The sequence below is a fragment of the Bactrocera neohumeralis genome, chromosome 3, assembly GCF_024586455.1.
Source record: "Bactrocera neohumeralis isolate Rockhampton chromosome 3, APGP_CSIRO_Bneo_wtdbg2-racon-allhic-juicebox.fasta_v2, whole genome shotgun sequence".
NCBI classification, from domain to species: Eukaryota; Metazoa; Arthropoda; class Insecta; order Diptera; family Tephritidae; genus Bactrocera; species Bactrocera neohumeralis.
Window position 1 is genome coordinate 69,770,112 of NC_065920.1, and position 24,054 is coordinate 69,794,165.

At 35.6% G+C, this 24,054-nt stretch overlaps 1 protein-coding gene across 1 annotated transcript; it reads right to left on the minus strand.

Moving 5' to 3' along the window:
• Nucleotides 1–445: 445 nt before the first annotated feature.
• On the minus strand, nt 446–16,943 carry LOC126753245 (probable serine/threonine-protein kinase mkcB). The gene is made up of 2 exons (XM_050464508.1): nt 16,064–16,943; nt 446–1,174 (listed from the first exon to the last, which is right to left on the minus strand). Exons 1-2 carry the CDS (start codon nt 16,913–16,915, stop codon nt 677–679), a joined length of 1,350 nt encoding a protein of 449 aa, XP_050320465.1. The 5' UTR covers nt 16,916–16,943; the 3' UTR covers nt 446–676.
• Nucleotides 16,944–24,054: the final 7,111 nt, after the last annotated feature.

Here is a 24,054-nt window from a genome sequence, read left to right on the forward strand (position 1 = left end):
GATTGCGTCATTTCGCAGAGCACGCTTAATGCCAAGCCAAATACTGCTGAATCAAATGTCTTTTAGTGAAATTAAAGTACTACAAGCCAGCAGCTGTGGTCGAAATTGCTCGGCGAAGGCAATGACAGCGCCAAATGTGTCGTCTGCGTTGGTGCCACAGCGACTGGCAGTGTGTGCCACATAAATTCTACGCCATAAATCAATGAGAAAACGAAAGAGAGAAAATTAAATGAAAATGCAAAAATAAAAAAATTAACAATAATAAAAAGTTAAAAAGGAAAATGCAACAGCAAAACGAAAAAAACAGAAAATATACGCAGAAATGAATTGGTTGCATGCAAATAAATAACGTTAATGTGAGCGGACGACATGCAAGCAACGCGTAAAGCAATGAGGCAAACAAGCAATTATAAGAAAATAAAAAAAAAATATAAAAAAATGAGAAAAAATTAAAAAAAAAAAACAAAGAATGCAGAAAATAAAGAAAACTATTGTAAATAATTGCGTCAGAATTTATGGCTACGCGTTTTTATAGCTGCCAAGGCTGTGGCGCCTGAAAATATGTGAGACATATTACATATACAAGTATAAAAAATATAAATCAGTATGCCTGCGCCTGTGTGTCTCGTGACCAATCGAACGTAGAAATTACTACAGCATACACTCATTAACGCCGTCAAGCCGCATAGGCGCGCACTTGCCGCTGCGTTGTCTCCAATTCTTCAGGCGCCGCTTCGCTACCTACTTCCTCCGCGCTTTGTCTCGTTGCAACGTTAGCGTCATCGTCATCGTCATTTTCATTTTCATACGCATTTCCTGTTGCATCACCTTCACCAATCGCCTGCTCATTTGTCGTCGCTGCGCCTGCACGTTCGCCACGCATCGCTGCGTCCGCCTCACGATGATCCACGGGCAGTTTATCGAGCGCATCGAGTATATATTTCATTGTGCGTCCAGCGCGTGGCAACATTGCATCCAGCCAGCTGCTGCGTCGTCCATGCTTGCCACCGCTCTCACCGTCACTGTCATCATCGATGAAGTCATCGTCGCCACCGCTCAGCGATCGTGCGCCACCCAAGTAGTCGGTGTAGTCATAATCGGACACCAATGGATTTACTTTCGAGTAGTAAATGGCGGCGAAAGTTGAGTAAATAATCAGCAATGCGGTGCCAGTCTGCAAGTGAAGACACAGGGAAGAAAAAAAGATAATGTTGAAATGAAAATGTGTGTCGGATTGAAATAGAGAAAACTTAAACTACATGTGATTGTCTTATTTTTTGGTACTTATATGGTATACTATATATATATATGTATATCCATATTAATAGATATGTATTCCATACAAAACTGATTGACATTTAATTTTGATCGCTTGATCAACATATGATAAGATTTATTGTACTATATGATATATAAGGTGTAACGGATTCTTTAATAGGGACGCTACAAAAGCAGACCGATGGGCGACAGCAAACGATGTCATAGTTTTTTCACTCTTTTGACTTTTGCTCTTCAGTAAGGTATGGCTTTTCATCATGGAATCCAACAAAGAGTAGAAATTATTAACATTTACTACCGAAATTCAGAGTTAGTGGCCTCAACTGAGCGCTACGCCAATTTATCATAATCGTCCTATCAACAATTGAGCATCTAAAAAATTTTTAACCACAACAAAATGTTCCCCTGCCAAGACAAAGAAGTACCGTAGTGTGAATATTGTTGCCGCTAGCGCATCATCGTCGTATCAACCGTTGGGCATCTCTGTGATGTGGATGTGGCGAATGAAAAGAAATCAAAGATCAAATTAACCCAAGAACTGATTAAAATGATCCGGATTTTCATCGAAAAATCATCTTCAGCGATGAAACTCATTTCTGGCTGAAGGGCATAAGAAAAATATGCGTTATTGGTCAGGCAGCCACACGTACTCCATTGTGAATGGGAATTGCTACCGTTAAATTATAACTGAATATTTTTGGCCCGAATTGGATGCTATATACTTGGAAAATATGGTCCAACAGGACGGCGCTACAAGCCACACAGCGAATGTCACAATAGATTTATTGAAAACCAAGTTTGGTGAATGTGTTAGAAATAACCCAATCAATTGGCCGTCTCCGTCGTGCGATTTGACGCCTTTAGACTGTTTCCATTGGGGCTACGCCAAGTCTATGATCTATGGCAACAAGACAGTGGCGATTGATGAACTTCGTATGAATATCAAACATGAACTTACTTTTATATTCTTTTGTCAGTATTCTTTAAGGCATGTTACTGTATGACAACAATGCTGCCGTTCAAATTTCAGGCTGTCCATTCAAATAAAGAGTGTTTTTTTAGACATTAGATTTTCTAGAATAAATAAGACTCATATAATTTAATCTTGTGGTCAAGAATTTAGTATTATTATAAAGATAGGCGTTTGTCATTACGTTAAAGAAATTATATCGGGCAAGTGACTGTCGCACTTGGTTCGATTAAATTCCAGGCGAGTGGCCCAAATTTCGACCAATTTTTACAGCAATTCTTGGTACATATCAATAATAACATTACTTTGAATATTTTCTTTCAATGCGTCAATCGCCTTGAGCTTTTCTAAATACACATGCGACTTCGCTAAATTTCAGAAAAATTAGTCCAGCGGTGTTAAGTCGCACAAGCTTGAAGGGCATGCCACAGGCATAGGACACGAGATAATGTGGTCACCAAAAGTTTCCTTCAATACATTGATTGCTTCATTGGCTATACGGCATGTAGCATGATTTTGCTGGAACAAAAGATAGACACATCTACACCCTCCGATTGTGGCACAAAGAAATCTTTAATCATGGCTCTTACAGCTCATAGCGTTCCGCATTGACCGTAAGAACATGGCCGGTTTCATTTTAGAACAAATATTTAACAATTATTCCCACTGCCCATAAGAGCATACCAAAAACCTGTTTTTTTCCGGTATCGTTTACCATCTCGTCTAGAGCCCATTCGCCGAACATGAAAGGTACTTGATTGTCGTTCAGCTTCAATGCTTGCACGAGTAGGATTTTACAAACCCAAGATGCATCTGTGAAATCCTCAATAAGGTATACGAGCACAGCTTCAATTCTCACTCGCGATGCCGGTTGAACTCATTCGGGTCTTTTTCGATACTCTGCTTCACAGCAGACCAGAGTAGAGGGTCTTCGATGTGCAATGTATCTCTGAGAGATAGTTGTCATCGATTAGTCTCTCATAAGACAAAAAAAACAATATCGGTCCAGGTTCGCAGAACCTAGACGGTTAATGTCAAAATTTCAGTCTCGTCCTTTTCGTGCCACTTATTAAACATAAGAAAAACAGCCGCCATCTCAAAAATACGGTATGCATGAAATTTTAGGTGAAAACGCTTTCGACTCGGTAGATGCTCCACTAGTTCACTCTGAACAAAAATCACAGACCAGTGTGTGACGCTCTTTAACCCCAAACAAAAGATGCGTCATTTAGCGACCTGCGACTATATGCGGTCCACAGATACACACCAGAGATCAAGACGAAACAATAACTTCACTTCTCCTTCGTAGAACAAAAACGCTGACCTAACGGCCGAAAATGTAATACCCATCGTTGCTGTGTTTAATGGGAAGTGATCTTTATCGAGCATCTGGGAAAAGAAAAGAGCCTCAAGACTGTTTTATAACAATCCTTTCAGACTTCACCGGCGATCTTGCTCTAAAGAAGGCAAAGATGCTTTTATAAACGCAAATATGATGCCACAACTTTTCTGAGATGCATAAGATGTGATCTATATCCACCATCAAAGAAAAGCAAAAGATCGCTGAATTGTACTCTAACAAACCTGACGGCATAGAATTTGGAAAAGTGATGCCAACCGTGATTCGTAAGCTGTGATCTACATCGACTTCCTGGAGAATTTTGAGAAATTTGTCGAGCTAGGCTACAAACTTCTCCTACATTCATATCAAAACCTACAGACCTTTAGAAAATAAAAGTTGCAAACGGTTTAAGGAAGTTGGAGCTGGGCTAAGTATAAAAAACTAAAAGCAGAATATGTTGATCATATTTTTGGTCAGACCACCCACGAAGTACTTAAAATCAGCATTTTTCTAAATGACGAACTGATGAAGGCATTTTAGAGCTCCTAAAGCACAATGCCAATTTGATCTACGATTCCAGTAAAAATTAAAAAAAAAAATTTAATCAGAGTAACAGAAAAGCTAATAAAGTTTTTATATTACAACTTTATATTTAGTTACTTTAAAAAAAATCTGAAATATTTTCTTTAATATTCGTAAGCTAATTCCTTCAAGACCCGCATAGCAACTCAAGTAAATACGAATTTCTTTTATAAAATATATGAATGCTCGCAAAAAAGAAAGCACCAAAATTTCAGAATATCGACAATTTTTTTTCGAAGAAATTCAGCAAATTTTACGAACACAACGAAATGAACTCGCTGCTCAACTGCTGAAAATGACACTTCAATTATAAATTCGCTCGCATGAGCATGTGCGAGTGTTAATATATTGCTGTTCTGACTGTTTATATGTATGTGTTGTTGTATGGCATGTGTGTTGCTGTAGACAGAAAATACAACTGTATCAAATATGAAAATACGCTCATAATTCAGCGTAACAGAAGTATGTCAAACAGCCGCTCGACCGCAAAATTTTAATTTGTTAAACGCCGTAATGTATACTACGCGTTTTCCGTTACGCATTATTTTTATACCCTAAACGGGGTGTATTAAGTTTGCCAAGAAGTTTGTAAATGTTTTCTAAAACGGCGCTACAATCTACTAATAAATTGTTCATATCGGACCATTATAGCATATACTAGCTGTCATACAAACTGTCCGACCCAATTCAAGTTCTTGTATGACAAAGTTGTCTATTTTCGAAATTATCTTTACAAAATTTGGCACAGATTGGTACTCAAATCATTGCTACAATACCCGAAAATATTTTTTAGATCAGACCACTATAGCATATAGCTGTCATACAAACTGACCAATCCAATTCAAGTTCTTATATGGGAAAGTGGTTTATTTTCGAAATTATCTTTACGATATTTGGCACAGCTTATTATCCAAGACATTGCCACAATACCCGAAAATATTTTTTAGATCAGACCACTATAGCATATAGCTGTCATACAAACTGACCAATCCAATTCAAGTTCTTATATGGGAAAGTGGTTTATTTTCGAAATTATCTTTACGATATTTGGCACAGCTTATTATCCAAGGCATTGCCACAATACCCGAAAATATTTTTCAGATCAGACCACTATAGCATATAGCTGTCATACAAACTGACCAATCCAATTCAAGTTCATATATGGGAAAGTAGTTTATTTTCGAAATTATCTTTACGATATTTGGCACAGCTTATTATCCAAGGCATTGCCACAATTCCCGAAAATGTTTTTTAGATCAGACCACTATAGCATATAGCTGTCATACAAACTGACCAATCCAATTCAAGTTCTTATATGGGAAAGTGGTTTATTTTCGAAATTATCTCTACGATATTTGGCACAGCTTATTATCCAAGGCATTGCAACAATACCCGAAAATATTTTTTAGATCAGACCACTATAGCATATAGCTGTCATACAAACTGACCAATCCAATTCAAGTTCTTATATGGGAAAGTGGTTTATTTTCGAAATTATCTTTACAAAATTTGGCACAGATTATCAAACAAGGGATCGCTACAATATCCAAACATATTTTTCAGATCGGGCCAATATAGCATATAGCTGCCATACAAACCAAAATGTCAAAATCAATATATAGATATTTTATATCCTTTAATGTCATAAGAAATTCACATGTGCAGGGTATCATGGCTTCGTTGCAGCCAAAGTTAACGTTTTTACTGTTTTTTTTTTTTTTGCTACTCACTGCTTTTCGCAAACGCACTGATGCACTCAGCTGCGAAAAATTTTGCATGGCTGCCAATTAAATGACTGACCTTACCTCACCTGTGCAGCAGCAAAAAAAGAAGGGAAATGATGAAAAATTACAAAAATAAAACAACAACAACCACAAAATGAAATCCGAGCAGAAGAAACACCGTTGAGTAATGATAATTATAACCGCAGGAGAATATCAAGTGAAGAGGAACAATAAAAATGAAGCAAACAAGCACACACATACATACACACATGAACAAGTAAAAACTCTTGCCTGCTACACAGAAAATGCGGCAATGAAATCTACAGAGAAATACCGTTGAAAATTACACGAAAGACATTAATTAAAAGTGGGCATTGAAGAAAGCACGGCGCGCGTTGGCAAGCGGCACGCGGTGGCGTAAAGCGCGCGCAGCTGCAAGTTGCACTCAAATTAAGTGGTGCAGCTCATGTGGCAAGCGCTGATGCTGAAATCTCTTGCGGGTCAAGTCCAGCTGTCAAAAGCACAGAAATACCACACGGCGTTATTCGGTTTACTTGTTTTTCATCTAGATTTTTCTGCGAAAGTTTACCGCTTTGTGCCGAGGCGCGGGCAAAAAAATGGCGTTAATTTCACAAATAGCGAAAAATCTTTAGCCAAAAAGCCTAAACGCGCTTTTTGCACGGACTTTAAATGCAAAATGGTGCACACAGACACACTCACGTGCAAATACACACTAACACTCGCACACTCACGTGCAAATGTGCGCTTCATTCAGCGGCGCTGCGTTGATGGCGCTTTTGTGTTGCGCGCTTTCAGGCGCCCACATGGAAAAACTCGTTAAATGAATGGTGATTAACTTACGGGTGCGCGTTACAGCAAATGCGCAGAAAAACTGAACGCAAACACAACTATATATTTATGAATACACTTCGACATATGCTTTTAAGCACTGCATTTGTATATGTATACAGTGGAACCGTGTAAAGTTGAACCTTTTGAGCACAGAATGCAATAATTTTGTTTTGTAGTTGATCACTAAGTATTAGACAGCATAATTGTTTATTTTCAAATATAATCTGGTGCATTTTAAAAGATGTTCTCATTGGAAAAGCCCACAACCATCATAAAAAATCGTTTTTTCAATAATTTTTCAGATACCTACTTTTTTTGGCACTCCCTTTATAACTTATTTTAAAAAGGAAACCGTTATGCGATAGAACAGCTTTCATTTGATACCCATTTTGTATAAGTTAATAAAAAGAAATATGGCAACACTACTCTTTTTATTTCTCATTTTTGTAAAAAAAATCCACTAAGCCACCAAATATACCAATCTCGAGCATGCATATTCTACAAATTTGTTCTTTTTCCCACACAATCATTAAGATATACATATGTATGTATGTATATACACATACGATATAGTATTAATAGTATAAACGATATAGTATAAATGTGTATATTAGAGCGGATCGATTTTTTTCTATAAAATCGCGTATGCGGTAAATGTTATAAGGATCATTCTGATCATATTTGCCCAAGAGATAATAAGTTATCAAAAAAACTATGGCAACCCTACTTTTTTTTATTTCTCATTCTTGTAAAAAACATCCAGTGGTGACTCTCACTGTAGGCAAATATGCCTATTCTGTTGAATTTTGCCCAAGAGAAAATGCTTCTGAAACCGGTTTCGAACCACTTAAAACTTATTTCATGTTTTTTAAATGGAAGATATACATACATACATATGTATGTAACACATGGTCTTTATTTACACTGTCATTATTGTATACATATTATCAACAGTTTTGCAAAATTACTAGCTTTTAGCTTTTTATTGAAGGCATTATTCCGGTAAAGAATCGGTTGTATGGGATCTATATGTAGAGTCTTAATCTCAAAATTCATCTAAATACCAGTAATAATATCAATATCAATATCAATATCAATATCAATATCAATATCAATATCAATATCAATATCAATATCAATATCAATATCAATATCAATATCAATATCAATACCAATATCAATATCAATATCTCAATATCAATATCAATATCTATATCAATATCAATATCTATATCAATATCAATATCAATATCAATATCAATATCAATATCAATATCAATATCAATATCAATATCAATATCAATATCAATATCAATATCAATATCAATATCAATATCAATATCAATATCAATATCAATATCAATATCAATAATATCAATATCAATATCAATATCAATATCAATATCAATATCAATATCAATATCCAATATCAATATCAATATCAATATCAATATCAATATCAATCTGAATAATCGGTAGTATTGGAGATATCTAATATATGTAGTTGTCCGATCTGGCCGATTTCGACAAGTGATTAATAAAATATTAAAATCCACCTATGTACTAAATTTCGTTCCATATCTCAAAAAATTCCAAAACAAATTTTATAATCCCGAAAAATTTAACAATTTAATTTTGAGAATTATAATCTTATGAGTAAAATTGTTCTGAATAATCCGTAAAACATTTTTCGCATTCGTCATTTTTCCGTTTTTTGGCTCCCTGTAAATCGACCCGCTCTAATGTATGCATATATATGTACATATTTCAACCACATCTGGGCTTAAATACGCAAATTTGGAAAAAAAAAAGCAAAAAAAAAAGTTATGAGTCTAACGATAGGTGTAGATAAATATTTATTTGCTGTCTATATAACTGAATATTCCACAAACTAAAAATAGGTGGCAACTCCACCAATTCTTTTTTGTTTTAAATATGCATATTTATTACAGTAAAAGCCACTAAAAATACTTAAAAAAATTATTTAAGCTGCACCAAAATAATATGGCAACCCTATTAAAAAAGCACTTTTTTCATTCTATTCATAATTTTTTGCAAATTTATATTTAAACTTACGGTAATTTAAAATATTAATTTTTTTTAATTTAATTTTATTAATTTTCAATTGCTGGCAACCCTATTAAAAAACATAATCAAATTATTTTTCTATCAAATTAACCTATATTTATATTTAATATTAGACTTTACGCTATTAATTTACATTAAATGTACATCAAAAATATGTTGGCAACAACATTTTTGACATTTTAAATGTAGTGTATTCACCTTAAGCAAGTCCCACTTTAATATTGTTCAGCAGGCATCATAAGCTGGCATTTACACACACAACATAATCAACGTGCAGACACAACTTAGCCATCATACACCCAACACACACATATACAAATATGCAAAGACATTCCACATACCCCACAAATTTGCACACACACTTCGATACACATACCCCACTGTGGCTTAACGCTGTTGCGCGCCATAAAATATGCAACGGAATGGAAAATGGGCACATTGCAGCTGCCACGGCACGCATTTATAGGCGGCAAGCTCTTTATTTTGACGGCAAAAACATGTAGAATTGCCAAAAAATAAAAGGAAAAGTGTTAACTTTGGCTGCAACGAAATTAGAATAGCCATCATAGGCTAAGGTAATTGTTTATCTTGAATTTATGCAGTTAGTTCTAGCTAGAGAAAAAAAAATTCGATGGAAGGACTTTATTCAGATCGGTCAGTGTGTATGACAGCTTTATGCTATAGTAGTCTGCTCAGAACAGGTTTATCAGGAGATTATAACGCTGGCTTGGATAATAATCTGCGATGAATTTCGTGAAGAAACCTCATCACAGAAAAAAGGTTTCCATACAAGGACCAGATTATGAACGGTCAGCTTGTATGGCAGCTATACGCTATAGTGGTCCGATGACATTGGTTCTAAAAGATGTGCAACTTCTTGAAGCGAAAAGCACGTTCAGAAAATTTCAGAGCAATATCTCGAAACTAACAAAAATTTGGAACTAATTCGTGTATATACAGCTGGACAGAAGGGTAGACAGACGAACGTCTTTATACCATATCTGCTCATCACGCTGATCATTTGTATATATATATACTTTAAAGGATCTCCAACATTACCTTCTGTATAATACAAACTTCTTCACAAACTTTATTTACCCTGTGTAGGGCATAAAAACGCACAAAGATAGTGGGAGAAAGCAAAAAAAAGGAAAAAGAACACACTTTATTTTTACTAGTAAGTTGAGACTTTTATCTATTCGTGCATAAATAAGTATGTGTGTATGTGTGTGCGTGTGGAAGTTTGCTCATAAGTTCGCGCTTGTTTAACGCCTTTAGTTGCAAGTTTTTGCACGCTTAACGGTGTTGTTGTTTTTCGCGCGCTAAACCTCGCGGCAATTGCTTTACTCACTGCATGCAGCTATAAGTATGTATGTATTTGTGTGGGTGTGTATGCGTGTTTGTCTCATAAGTGCATGCTCTGGCCGTATTTGTATGTTGCAGCTATTCATTTACACAGTTTTTAATTCACATATACCCCGCTTCACATATACTCCGCTCTGCCCCTCTCTTATATCTACTACAGGTACTTTACTCATCCATTTCATTTCTCGCGGTGTGTTTGCGCCACAAATGCCTTCCCCTTAATGCAATCTTCAGGCTTGTATGCCAATTTAGTTCATCCATTAGAATTTGCCACACTCGTACATACGTACTTAATTATTTTATGCGAATAAAATGCAATGCGATGAAATGAAAGGAATGGGGGAGCACAAAAACGCCAAAGCATACTTGCCACTTTTCATATTCACACTTAATTCGCTGGTACTTGTAATCAACAGCTTTCTTATATAATAAATACATGTATATGCATAGTTCTTTGTAAGCCTGTGTATGTGCTTTCATTCAACAAATTAAATGCTCTCACTTTTCATTGACTTTGCTTTTGTAAATTTTGTTTTCTTTTGAATTATTTGCGGTTAGCTGTCGGCATTTACATTTGGTTTTCAAGTATTGCTTTCAAAGCGTAAATATTTGTATAAATATTTAACTAAGATAAACATGCACGTTTTCACAAAAATTTGAATTTATGTCTTTACCTCTTTTAATATTTTATATTTCGAAAAGCTTTTATAAAATTTATGAAGGAATTAATTTTCAAACAGTTTTATGCACTTGTACGTCAGAAAAATCGCATTTTTGTTGCAAGTTTTCTTTGACGATCAAGAAAAAGTTAAAGCAATTACCCGTCTGAAGAACAACAAAGCGGCGGTGACCGATCAATTGCCGGCCGAGCTATTCCAATGCGGTGGAGAAGAACTGATAAAGAGCATGCATCAGCTTCTTGTAAAATATGGTCGGACGAAAGCATGCCCAACGATTGGAATTTAAGTGTGCTCTGTCCAATTCACAAAAAGGAAAGAACACAATCTGCGCCCGCTACCGTGGGATAAGCCTCCTCAACATCGCATGTAAGGTTCTATCGAGCGAGCTGTGTGAAGATCTGGAAAATCAATAACTGACCAGATATTCTTCACCAATAGAGAATGTACAAACTCGATAAGGCGACGTACTAAGCGCCGGGGGAAGCAGAGAGAAAGGAAGACCTCCACTCCGTTAGAAAGACCATGTGGATCAGGACCTGGCTACACTTGCCTGTCTAGTTAGTCAGGACATTTTGAGACTTTATTTACCTTTTTGATTACTTCTGGGTACCAGGAAATAGTGGTATTGCACACAAGTGCAATGCTGATGAGTTCACCGCTACCTAGCTGTCTCTAAAGTGGGAATGTGTTGGAGCGCCGCTGTCCTTCGGCACTTTACTTGTTAATTTGACGAAAGCTTGATGAGCGCTAGGAAATTATTGGTATTTGTACGCTCGCAAAGTCCTTTTGACACGAAGTCAATCGAAAGATAACTATTGTCACTTATCGAGCGACTACTTGGGCATCTAAGACTACGCTGTCTTCGTTATGCCTTCAACTTTCGAAGTTGCACTTGCCCAACCGCAGCACCTAAAGCATGAGTCACACAGCTACTTCTAGTGATTCAACAGGTAGCGAAACAAACCATGTTGCTCACAGCAGCAGAGAAGATAATGTCGCCTCAACAAATGAAGATCCTAGGGAAAGACACATCACTGGCCGTTCTTCCAAAGGACGGCGTTACGAAGAGGTTAACTTTACAAAGAAGCTCAAAGTTACCCTCGGTAGTAAGGAGAAGTTGAACGATCCCACGCTCGACCTACTGCTGATGGGCAACACTATCCAGTAGTACACATGAAGTCAAATCGCTTTTAGTGGAGGAGTGTATAGGAAGACTGAACCGCCTATTATGTGTGTATATCTAATCTGGGTGCCGGAGCTAGTTCGTTGGCCAGCTCATTGCTCTGCGGCAGCGTCCAGTATGATGGGGCCAAAAACATGCATTGGCAGCAGGCAGCAGCCATGCCAACTACTTCTGGGAGGTTACAACCTTGCAAGGTTTAAAGAAATGATGAACCTCCTTATCGCACTCTATACAGAGCACTGCAGGCTCAGGAAGCGCTTGTCCAACATGGCCATAGTCTCTTGTGCAAACTGGAGGTTTTGCAGCATGTAACAGGAAACTACAGAATACCTGATTCTAGATTGCCAGCAATTTGTAGAAACAGACTCAACTCCCTAAGTTCCATCTACATGGACAAGAATCACATCACCTCAATCGCGCCTAGCAATATCTTGGAATTGTTCAGACTACTGGGCCTTTGTGGTCATATGTGATATGGGGGAGGCCGCAATAGACCATAGGTCGCAGTGCAAAGCCTCAATTTTCTATTTATGCAAGGTTCATATTTACCAAATAGTTGGAGTTATAAAAGTGAGTTGGCAAAGTGAAAAATCATATCTTATTAAATAATATCTGAATATTTTCTTTTTGAATGCCCTTATTGCCCTCTCTCCGACCCTTAGACGTCCAGCTGATCTGGCGGGCATAGAAATAAAATTTCTAAGCAGATTTGTAATGGGTCCAAGGTGCTTTGTCGACACTTAAAATCCAATTAGTGCAGTTCTTTTCCTTGACTTTATGAATTACTGTTCATAATCAATTAAAGTGTAATACTCTCTTGAGGTCAGACATAAGCCCTAACATAAGCTTAGAATACTTATTATACTCTGTAGCGAGTGAATAAATAAAATGTAAAACTGTTTAAACTAATCTTTGAACCATCATATTTAAATTTAAATTCTTTAATTGATACCAAATTTATCAACCATGAAAATGACAACCCGTTAAAAAACTCAAACTGCAGCTCGTCAATTTATTTATTTGCCACATAATAATTTCCGGTTTGTTTGTCAACAGCGTTTGACAATAAAGCGCAGCCAGACCGGTGAACCATGACAGGTAAGTGGGCTTGCAGGAAATGTACCACAGCACACAAATAAATATTACAATTTTATTTTTTTTTATATATTTATAAGTATATCAATATATACTATGTATAACGGAGTATTTGTTTTGCCATACAGTTATATGTGGCAATATTACATGTTGCCATACGTCAGCCGCGAGCTATGTTGGTGACAGCAGCAGCAGTAAGGCTGAAGAGAAGAAAGAAAGCATACAACTCTTGGCAAACTGACAAAGCCAAACACAGGTTTACAACAACAGTCAACAGTTTTTGGTCTGTCAGTACCAAAAAAAAGTCCCATAATATAGCAGCACAACACATACATATGGCAACACTGTGCATTCGCGTGTCACATTTAAGTAAGACAAATTATTTTTACGCCACTCATTTGGTGGAGCGCATAATTTGTGACCAGCCGAGTCCGCGGATTCTTCGTAATGCACAATCGCAGTCACCAATACTCGTACACGTTGCATATACATATGTGTATGTGTTACATGTGTGTGATATATTTTTATATGATTTGGAGTGCATATGTCGGTCGCAGCTACCTTTTATGTCAAACTAATGAATGATTTCTCGACTGCTGTCACGTGTCGTCCGCTTTTTTCGCACCTGCCAACCCAGTTTTGAGTGAGTATGTCTTGTCAACGGACTTTTGCGCCAACTGTAGACGTTGTCTTACTGCGTTTTTTTAACGTATAATCTAGATGGATGATGTGTGAGGGTGACGTGGATTACAACTGAAACGCATGAAATGAGTTTATGAAGAAAGATGTGGACATGTGTTCTTTAACATTCGTATGAAACATACAAACGAGAAGAAAATATCGTGGCCTGAGAAGTCGGGGCAACCCTTGTGTAGACTGCTCAATGAACAGTTATGTTCTACTTCCCCGAAATAAATGTGGATTGTAAGTGGAACCTAACCTGGCATATGTGGAACGTAAGAAAATATTAATACGAATGTCTGTAATTAACTTTAAGCGTTCATATTCAAAACAAATGGCATGTGGACTGTAAGTGGAACGTATTTCTTAATTCAAACACATATTTTTTAGAAAAACTTTAAAGAAATTTTTGGTTGATAATGACCTGATGGAGTGTGGAATACATGTAGACATTTATGGACTGCATAGAAAATTATCGTGGCTGGTAAAAAGAAGGTTATGTCCGTAGAAACCTATGAAGACTAATCATCAGCAGATATTATCTACAACTCTGAAATAAAACTGGATTGTGTGTGGAGTCTAAACTAACAAAGTGGAACGCAAAAAAAAATAAATTTGACTCGTATACTACTTTTTATGTTAGTTTTCCAAAACAAACGGCATGTGAAATGTATATGGAATGTATTTCTTAAATCAAATATATATTTGTTAGAAATACTTTAAAGAAGTTTGTAGGAAATTTGTGGACTGTATAGAAAACTCTTTTGGCTGGTGAAAAGAGGCATATGTCCGTAGAAACCTATGAAGACTACTCACATAGCAGTTATTCTCTACTTCCATGAAATAAATGTGGATTGTAAGCGGAACCTAACCTGACAAATGGGGAATGCAAAAAAAATTGAATTTTGGCTGGCATAATACCAACTTTTCATATTATTTTTCGGAATGGGACGACATGTGGAATGTATGTAGAAGGTACTATTTTAAATAAAATTTCTAAAGAAAGTCAAAATCATATTTCTTAGGAATAAATTAATAAAATTTGTGTTTATAGCAAACTGACGGGTTATGGAATGTATTTGGAACTATTGTGTACTGGAGAAATTGTAGAATGTATCTGAAATAATTTCCAAAAAGAATCGGAAAACAGTATCATGATATAGAACATCAAAAGATGAATAATTAAATGTATATGGGACGTATTTCTTAAAAATAAAATCAAATTGAAAGCCGAGAAAAATATTGGTTAAGGACAAATAGTTTAAATATGAAATTTGTTTTCGCAATATATGTGTAATCAGTAATATCACAACAGCTTAACGGAGCATGAGATGAATGGGGAACAATTATGGATTATATGTGAAGAATTTTTGGATAGTGGGCTAACCTGACATCTGCTAGCCTAGTGGCAATAAGATTCCAACGACTTCGGATTCACTGTGTGTACTAAGAGCCTGAATAATAAAATTAATAAAAAAATTTATTAGCGTTCGCTTCACTCAGAGATTTGTAAGATCAACTCAATTTTATTTTATGCCGAGCAAAGCTTGGACTCACCAAGAGTTGGAACACAAGTAAAATTTTGTTACCAATGGGCGACTGGTCGAAAGTCGGAGCAGGATGAATTCCTAAACAGGAAAATTCCTCAGATTACGGAGCAGTCATTATAAAGAAACCCGGCGACCATGTCATTATTAGTCAAGGGTTTAAATACGAAGATAAACTGGGGGAGCTTCTTTTCATACGAAGAGCGGTAACTTGTTCACAGTAACGAAAACAGAAGTATATGGAGATCTCAGAAAAATGTTGATAACCATCGGAGACTGGTCGAAACAGAGAGTAGAGCGAATTCCTAACCAGGAAAATTCGTCAGCACAACAGAGCTATCATCATATAGAAAACTGGCAACCAAGCCAATATTAGTCAGGGGTTTCAATACTAAGATGGACTTGTAGAGCCTCTTTACATACGAAGAGCGATTTCTTGTTTCCAGTAACGAAATCAGAAGTATAGAAAGGTCTCAGAAAAGGAGAGAAATTATATATTTAGATCAAGTCTGAAACTCTTTCTCAAAAAGCATACCAAATAATTCCCATAAGAAATGTACATACATATACTCTATTATCAAACAACCATTTAGTATATATAATTTTAGTTCCAGGAGTTTAAAAATAGCACCATTATTTAATAAGACAAATTCAATCATTATTTCGAACCACTCACCTGAAAAACAGCCCAGAATTTGTACGAGCCTTCGGTGATGACGAAATCATAGTAGCCCTTCAGCGGATCGCCTTTGATGTAACGACCTTCGCCCACATCAGTCGATTCCGTCACAGCTGTGTCAGTGCTTTGACGTTTCTCACGGTTACCCTGAGCATTTTGGCGCGCCATCGTATCACCCTTTGAGCCCGCGTTTCTATTGTTGCCACCATTGCTGCTGCTGTTGGCAACCGTCTCTTCCACTTCGCTGCTCGCCACAAGCTCAGTTGAGGTCGTACTTTGCGCTGTTGTTGTTGTTTTTGTCGTCGTTTTAGGATTTTTTGTCGCTCTGTTGTTTGGCTTAACTCGTTTTGCCGCATTTGGGGCAGTTGCACCGGTCACCTCGCTGCTCTCCGCGCTGCTGCTGCTGTTATTCCTTTGTGTGTATTTATCGTTCGCGCCGATTTTGGGCGGCTTTTTCGAATTGATACGCGTTTGTTGTGCAATTTGCTGTTGACGACGTTTGGCTGCCTCTTGTTGTTGTTGCTCTTGCTGTTGTCGGTGTGTCGCGAGCGAATTCCAAGCGGCAGAAAACGCCTGGTAAATGTCCCACATGGTTTTGAGGCTTTTCAATGTGGATAACAGTGAATTCTCAGTGGGCGGGTTGTTGTTGTTGTTGTTGCTGCTAGTGGTTGGCCGATTGTGCGGGTCGGCCCCCTGGACCGCCTGCTGTTGCTGCTCTATTGTAGTGGTCTGTTGTGGGCGGTTTTGCGGTCTAGGTTGCAGTTGTAGTCGTTGGCGTTTTAATAGCTGTTGTTCGAATTGTTGTTTTTGCGATGGCGTTAGTGCACCAGGATACTCGTAATCCTCCATTGGGCCATCGGCATCGTAAGCAGCATAGGGATCGCTGTAATGTAAATGAGTTGAAAGCGTTTAAGTATACAATTTAATAACTTTGGATTTTAATGAGCGATTTAATGGAGTTCCTAGATGTGGTAAAATAACAGTACTTAACCTAAAGAATCATTAAAACTGAACTAGTTTTCAATATAAGACGTAAGAAATCCAAAGTCTCAACCCAAAACAATGTATGGCTGCCGCCATTCGAACTAATAGGTAACCGTTAAATTTTTTAATCTTTGAAAATATAAATTTTTGTTTGATCTCCACCTCCACAGTTAGGGAATGAAATACGTGGCTGTCCGAATATATTCTTTAATAGTTAAAGAGCAATGTTATTTGACAATAGCTCACCCGCCTTGGTGAATGCTTTGAGTTGCGCTGTTTTTTTTTATATTTCAAACAATATTTGGAATTCGAATAGGTTCGGCAATAGCACTTCAGTATAAGAGAATAATACAGATGAGATATACAATTTTCTCTTTTAACACACCTAAAACCTCAGAAAAATATGTTAAAATATCGAACAGGTAAAATACAATATATAACCTCCTTTTTTAATATTGCTTTGCAGGATTAAGTTTCTATTTGTTTTACTTTTTGAATCTCTCCTTCAGCAAACTTTCTTCAGATCTCAACAGTCAAAAAAATATCAAACTGCAGATTCAAAGCTGACTTTTTCGTTTGGATGATACATTAATACTAAATTACTATATATACCAAATACTATCTTTAAACTGAAGAATTATTGCTTATTATATGAGTTCTATAAGCCTAAATGGCCATCTAAAAAAAAACGGCATACATCGGCATATCTTTGTAATAGACATACGGATTGGAAGTATTTCAAAATTATGCTCGACAAAACTTTTGATTTTAAAGTAAATATAACAACTCAAGACATTTTAGCAGATGAAGTTCATACGTTTACGAAAAGAACTCCTTTTCCGAAACAAAAAAATACTAAATATCCATAAGACATTTTAGATCTCATAAAGAAAAAGAGAAAACTATGTAAAAATGGCAAATCACGTGATTTCCTCAATATAAAACAAAATTAAACAAATTAACTAAGCTTCTCAGCACCATAAAAAAGTCATTTAAACATCAAAGCATTTATAATTATATAGAGATATTAACGCCAAACCAAAATACAGATTATTCCCTTTGGAAAGCTGTAAACAATGTTAGGAAACAAATATTGTCAAATACACTCCCTTAGAAAGCCAAACGCAACCTGGGCCAAAAGCGACGAAGAAACAAGAAAAAACGGGTAGTTTCTTTTTCAGAGAAACTAACTAAAGGGTTTAATTCTTTTGTGTTCCATGAGACTTTTTGGTAGCTGGAAGTATCGCAATAGGAACTGAGATCAAATCAGCAAAAGTCAAATATATCACTTAAACTAGATTTAGACCAAAAGAAGCTCCAGGCTTCGACTTGGTGATTTCTGATATTCTAAAAAATCGAACGCGAAAAGCATTAATATACCCTGTTCAAAGCTTGCTTCGATAATAAACGCAAATCAGCAACAAATTTAGATAAATATATCACTAAAACTAGATTTAGGTGCCATTGATCAAAAAATGGAAGGTATCTGAAATCATTATGTGGGGCAAAAACCTGGAAAAGCGCACATGTCGTGTTGTCATATCTTCCAAACTCACTGTTGCCTATTTTGTCCAAGTTTTTTGAAGCTGTTATTATGAGAAGACTGAATTGAAGAAAAGGGTCTTATAAAATTCATCAATTTGGATTTAGATCTCAACATTCCACAATCGATCAAGTTCATACAGAAACATACAAACAGAACAATCGGAATCAATTGTTTATATAGAAAACTTTTTTATTTTGGCTTGGCTTATTTTTCAAGGCAACATTGCAATATTCAAGGAAATTCTTCAGATCGGTTAACTATAGCATGCAGCTGCCATACAAACTGCACGATTGGAATAAAGTGCTTATATGACAACTTTTCCATTTGTGTAGAGTATTGTATCTTCAGTGCAAGTGAAGTTAACGTTTTTTCTTATTAATTTGTTATATTGACTTTTCAAGTGTTAAGTAACGCCCTACCGCTACTCGTTCATTGCAGGTCAACTAAAGTTGCTCATACGTACTGTTGTACTACACACTATAGGTGACTCTTCACCACTACACTCATTTTGAGCAATTTTAAGGTGAAAGCAAAAATGCCAATCGAGTTTGTGCAAAGCCACTTTCAGTAACAGCACAACAACAACAACTACTTGTCAAACATCAAACCTCACTTGAGCGAAATTACATGCAACACAAATTTAATGAAAATTCTGTTTGTACTAAGCACAACAACACACGCTATGCACTTGAACCTTACGCACTCGCCACATTACTCATCGGCTCACAAATTTACGTTCACAGTTAATTTTGTTGCACAGCAATTTTTGATATTTCCGCTGCATTGCCATATTAGCTGCTGATATTCATGCTAATGTTGCAACATGGCGCACAAACGGCATCGCAAATATTTGCACCACCACTAGCAGCCATCATTAACCGCACCGTTACTCGGGTGATGAGATGACGTGCACACACACGCCTCGCGCATAGAAGTATAATTTAAAAAGCTGCTGTGTGGTAAGCACATTGGCAAAGCGTGCGGCAAACGAGCATCAGTCACGCGCAACGCTTGCACCAATCAATGTGGCGCACACAAGGCCACACACGCATATACACACACACATAAAACAGAGAAATGCACACATGACTGCCGCTTGATGGTTGCAAGTTCAGAGCGCGCACGCAAAAATCGACAACTAAATCAGCGTTGCCGCAACCACTGCTGCCGCTGTGCCACACACACTCATATTTACAATGGCAACAACAACAACTACCCACCCACACAGTTGCACGCTTCAATGCACTCATTCACTCACTTTGCTGCTTTCGCAAAGCTGGAATTTTTCGCTATAATTTTGCTGCTGTTGTTGCCGCCAGCATCATTATGTTGCAGCAGCGTGCATTCCCTAAGCACCGTGTGGCGCATTGTTTGCCAATGCGCATATGTGCATGTGTGCATGTGTCTATACCAAGCGCACAACTAATTTTGCTGGTATCGCGGGCGACAGCTTCAGCCGTCGTTGTTGCAACGTCGCCGCGTTGCAAACTTGCAACTTCAAGTATAATGATAATTTTACGCTGAATTTGACAGGGAATTTCATGCATGCCACACTGTCAGTTACGCGCACAACTAACTACTTGCGCTTGCACTTTGAGCGGAACTTCGAGCGTGTGAGCGGCATTAGTTGCGCGTTTGTTAAGGTGGCGCTGCAGCAGTTTCGCTGATTTCACGAAGCTTTAATCAAACTTGCGAAGAAGTTTTTATAATATCAAAAGTGTAAATATAACGAAAATGAAGCTTCTTAAATGGTTTTATAAGCGCCGAAGTGAGGTGAAGCAATTCTTGCTACAAATAAAAAGTTGAAATTGGCATATAAAGAAGAGCAATGGCAACGCTGAGGGAAGATTTCTTTGGATCTCCGCTACCTTAAAATTCATAACTAACTAACTAGAATATATTTAAAATTTCATTTTCGTTCTAATACCAAATAGGTGGCATCACTGCAAAATCTTTTATGGGAATTCGGTCAACATTAGAAACTATTTAATTTCTTTTGATGCTTATGAGATGCATACTCAACCAGTAATGTGGTACTAGTCTCGTTTAAAAACTTAATATACCTTGAGTGTGGCCACCCTACACAATAATACTGCAATGGTTAATTCATTAATTAATGAAGACATCTCTTTCATTTTCTTTTTTCAAATAACCAAAACATAATAAAATTTTAATTTTCGCTCTAATGTCAAATAGGTGGCATCACTGCAAAATTTTTATTGGGAATTCAGTCTATATTAGAAACTATTTCTTTTGATGCTTAAGAGATACATACTCACTTTTACTCACTTGTACTGTGTTACTAAAATAACATAAAAATTCAATATGGCAACACCATAAACAAATACTGCAATAGTTGAATCCTGATTTAATAAAACTATTTAACTAGGATATATTTAAAATTTAGTTTTCGTTCTAATACCAAATAGGTGGCATCACTGCAAAAGATTTTGTTGGAATTCAGTAAACATAAGATACGATATATGTATATAATGTTTATGAAATGCATGCATAGTAATTTGGACTGTGTTAATAATCTCATATAAAGATTCGATATACATATGTACATTTTGTGTGGCAACTCTTACAAAAAATACTGCAATGGTTAATTCATAAATCAATGAAGCTTCTGTTTTGTGTTCTCTTTTAAAATAACTAAAATATAATTAAAATTTATTTTCGATCTAATTCCAAATAAATGGCATCACTGAAAAAAAGTTTTTTGGAAATCAGTAAACATTAAAAACAACTTAATCGCTATTAATGTTCATAAGAAGCATACTCATTTATATTATTTTACAAATCTTTAAAAAAAATTCTAAAATATACATACATATGTATGTACATATACATATGTACCTTGTACATGGCAAACCTGTTCAAAACTCTTGTTATGGCAAATTGCGAAGCCGTCTATTAAACGTTCATTTGCGCATCTCTAGAGGTTACCATTTTTTATTACATTTTTTTTTTGTTTTTAATATTTTTACTATATGGCAACTCTGTTCATTAATATGAATATATATCCATATCAATAAGTTTTCCATGTAATTTTATTTCCTGATGGTTCGAATTTTTAATTTAATAAAATTTCATTCTTTCAAATAGTTGGCAACCCTACTTTCATTATACAACTATTTTATTTTATATTTTAAACAATTTGATAAACTAGTTATAAATAGTTGGCAACCCTACTTCGGTCATAGCAGACTCAAATTTTTGCAATATTTTTAAAAACGGTTTATATAACTACTTGTTTAATTTTAAAAGTGATTATATGAGAAGCTGTGAAAAAATGTAATCAATAAATGACCGTTGGCAACACTGAAAGTCGACATTTTTAAGTGAAAGCTTTTACTGGTGTTTTTAGTTTTATTTTTCTTATTAAAAATTTCTTATATTAAAAAAGTATGACACGAAATTATTTCATAAAAAAATCTGAAAAAAATTTGAATCAATAAATGACCGTTGGCAACAGTGAAAATCAAAATTTCTGCAGTTAAACTTTTACTAATGTTTTTAATTTTATTCAACTACTAAAATTTGTGAATTTTTCCAATATTAAATTCCGTATATGTATTAAGGAAATTTGCCGCGAAACTTGTAGTATTAAAATTAAGGTGGCAACCTTATTTGTTAATATTTCAAGTATTTTTTAGCGATTTAATTTTAAACTGTTTTCAACTTAATCAAGTATATATGTATATAAATTAATTCGTATACCACTTACTTTCACTTTTTAGCGTATTGATTTGAATTAATTTTTTTTTTTTTAATATATACCAGTTGGCAACCCTACACAAAGTTTTCTAATGACTTAAAAGTATATTTTATTCTTGCCCCAGATTTAGTTCATGTTAGACACTTTTCACCTTCATTAATAAATAAAGTAACTAATCAATATCAGTTGGCAACCCTACACAAAGCTTTCGAAGTCAATAAAAGTACTTAAAGCATATTTTATTCTTGCTCTACCACTACTTTTAGTTCATATTCGACACTTTTACTAAGTTAATTAAAATTATTTTAACTAAACTAGGTGGCAACACTGTACTAAAAAAATTCTACAAATTAGATAATCTGTTTACCGCAGACATTTAAAAATTAAGCGCATCCACATTTTTACAAATTACATTTAATAGTTGTTTTATAACTGAGTGGCAACTTTGTCAAATTAAAAATTAGATATTCTTCTTCTTAAAGACTTCTAAGTACTTAAACTTTCGCCAAAATGTTTCGGCACGTCTTTTTACCATAAGCAAATTAATCTCATGGGCTTGCAACCGTCATATCAAAGCCCCACACCCCTTTTGGCATAAAATGTATCTTGCTTAGGATTTAAAATTTCAGCACTGCCTCCATTGCTCATACTTTTATGCACCCCATATCAGCTAAACAACGTCACCCTTTAAAATCTAAATGCATATACATAAGTTAATGATGCGAAGTTAATTTCAACGAGCGCCACTGCGTATGAGTGATGTATTGTATGTAGCGACTACCATATGTACGAGTGGTATGTACTCTCAGCTGTGGCGCACGCTTATTATTATTGTTTTCTCGTTAGCCCACGCGGTTATGCGGCACATTAAAAACGTATTTACGCGGTTATACATATATTACAGCTACATATACATCGATACATATGTACATATGTATACATATTACACCTACATACATAAATTGTACTCTGCAAATGTGTGCTAACAAGTAGTTATTTATAAAATATGCGTTATGTAGCGGAAAACAGGAAATGTGGGTACAGAGTGTAGCAAAGAATTAAATACAAAAGTGAAGATGATAAAAAGGCTTAAATGCACACAAATCAACCTTGGCGACAGTTATATGCACTCATATAAATATGTATGTATGTATATACTCGTATATACAATATTGTTGTATAATTTTAACGAAGCGGCTGAAATGTTTACGGAAAATTTTAAAAAAGTTGCTGACACAAGTAATTGCATTAACTGCCTTTACTTTATATTTATACATTAGGGTGAGCCAAAAACTGCAATAACTTTAAGAATTTGTGGGTAAAAATATAAAAGAAGACAAAAATATCATTGCCTTTACATTTTTTCACTTTTCTAAGTTTTTATATGTATAATTTTTAATTTAAAAAAATTTCCCTCCGGTATATTTTTTGGAAAATTTAAATTTCTACAAATATCCCTTTCAGTTATGGTATTATATTTTTTATTATTGAAAATTATTAAAATAAAATTTCCCTTGAGGTATATTTTTTGGGAAATTTTACAAATATTGATTTTCAATATGGTAAAATTAATCAAATTTTCTTAATTAAAAAAAAAATTTCCCCTGAGGTATATTTTTGGGACATTTTTTTGCTTGCTTTTGGGCTCACCCTATTACATGTGTATATACATATACATACATACATACATATGTACATACATAAATGTATGGTTGTAACATCTACAAAAAAAATCGG

What these genes read in the sequence shown, in the direction of transcription:
- LOC126753245 (XM_050464508.1), bottom strand. Translation starts at nt 16,915, where the DNA reads ATGGAGGATTACGAGTATCCTGGTGCACTAACGCCATCGCAAAAACAA. An exon ending in AATTCTGGGCTGTTTTTCAG is followed by an intron (nt 1,175 to 16,063) that starts GTGAGTGGTTCG and finishes CTTCACTTGCAG; the next exon opens with ACTGGCACCGCATTGCTGAT.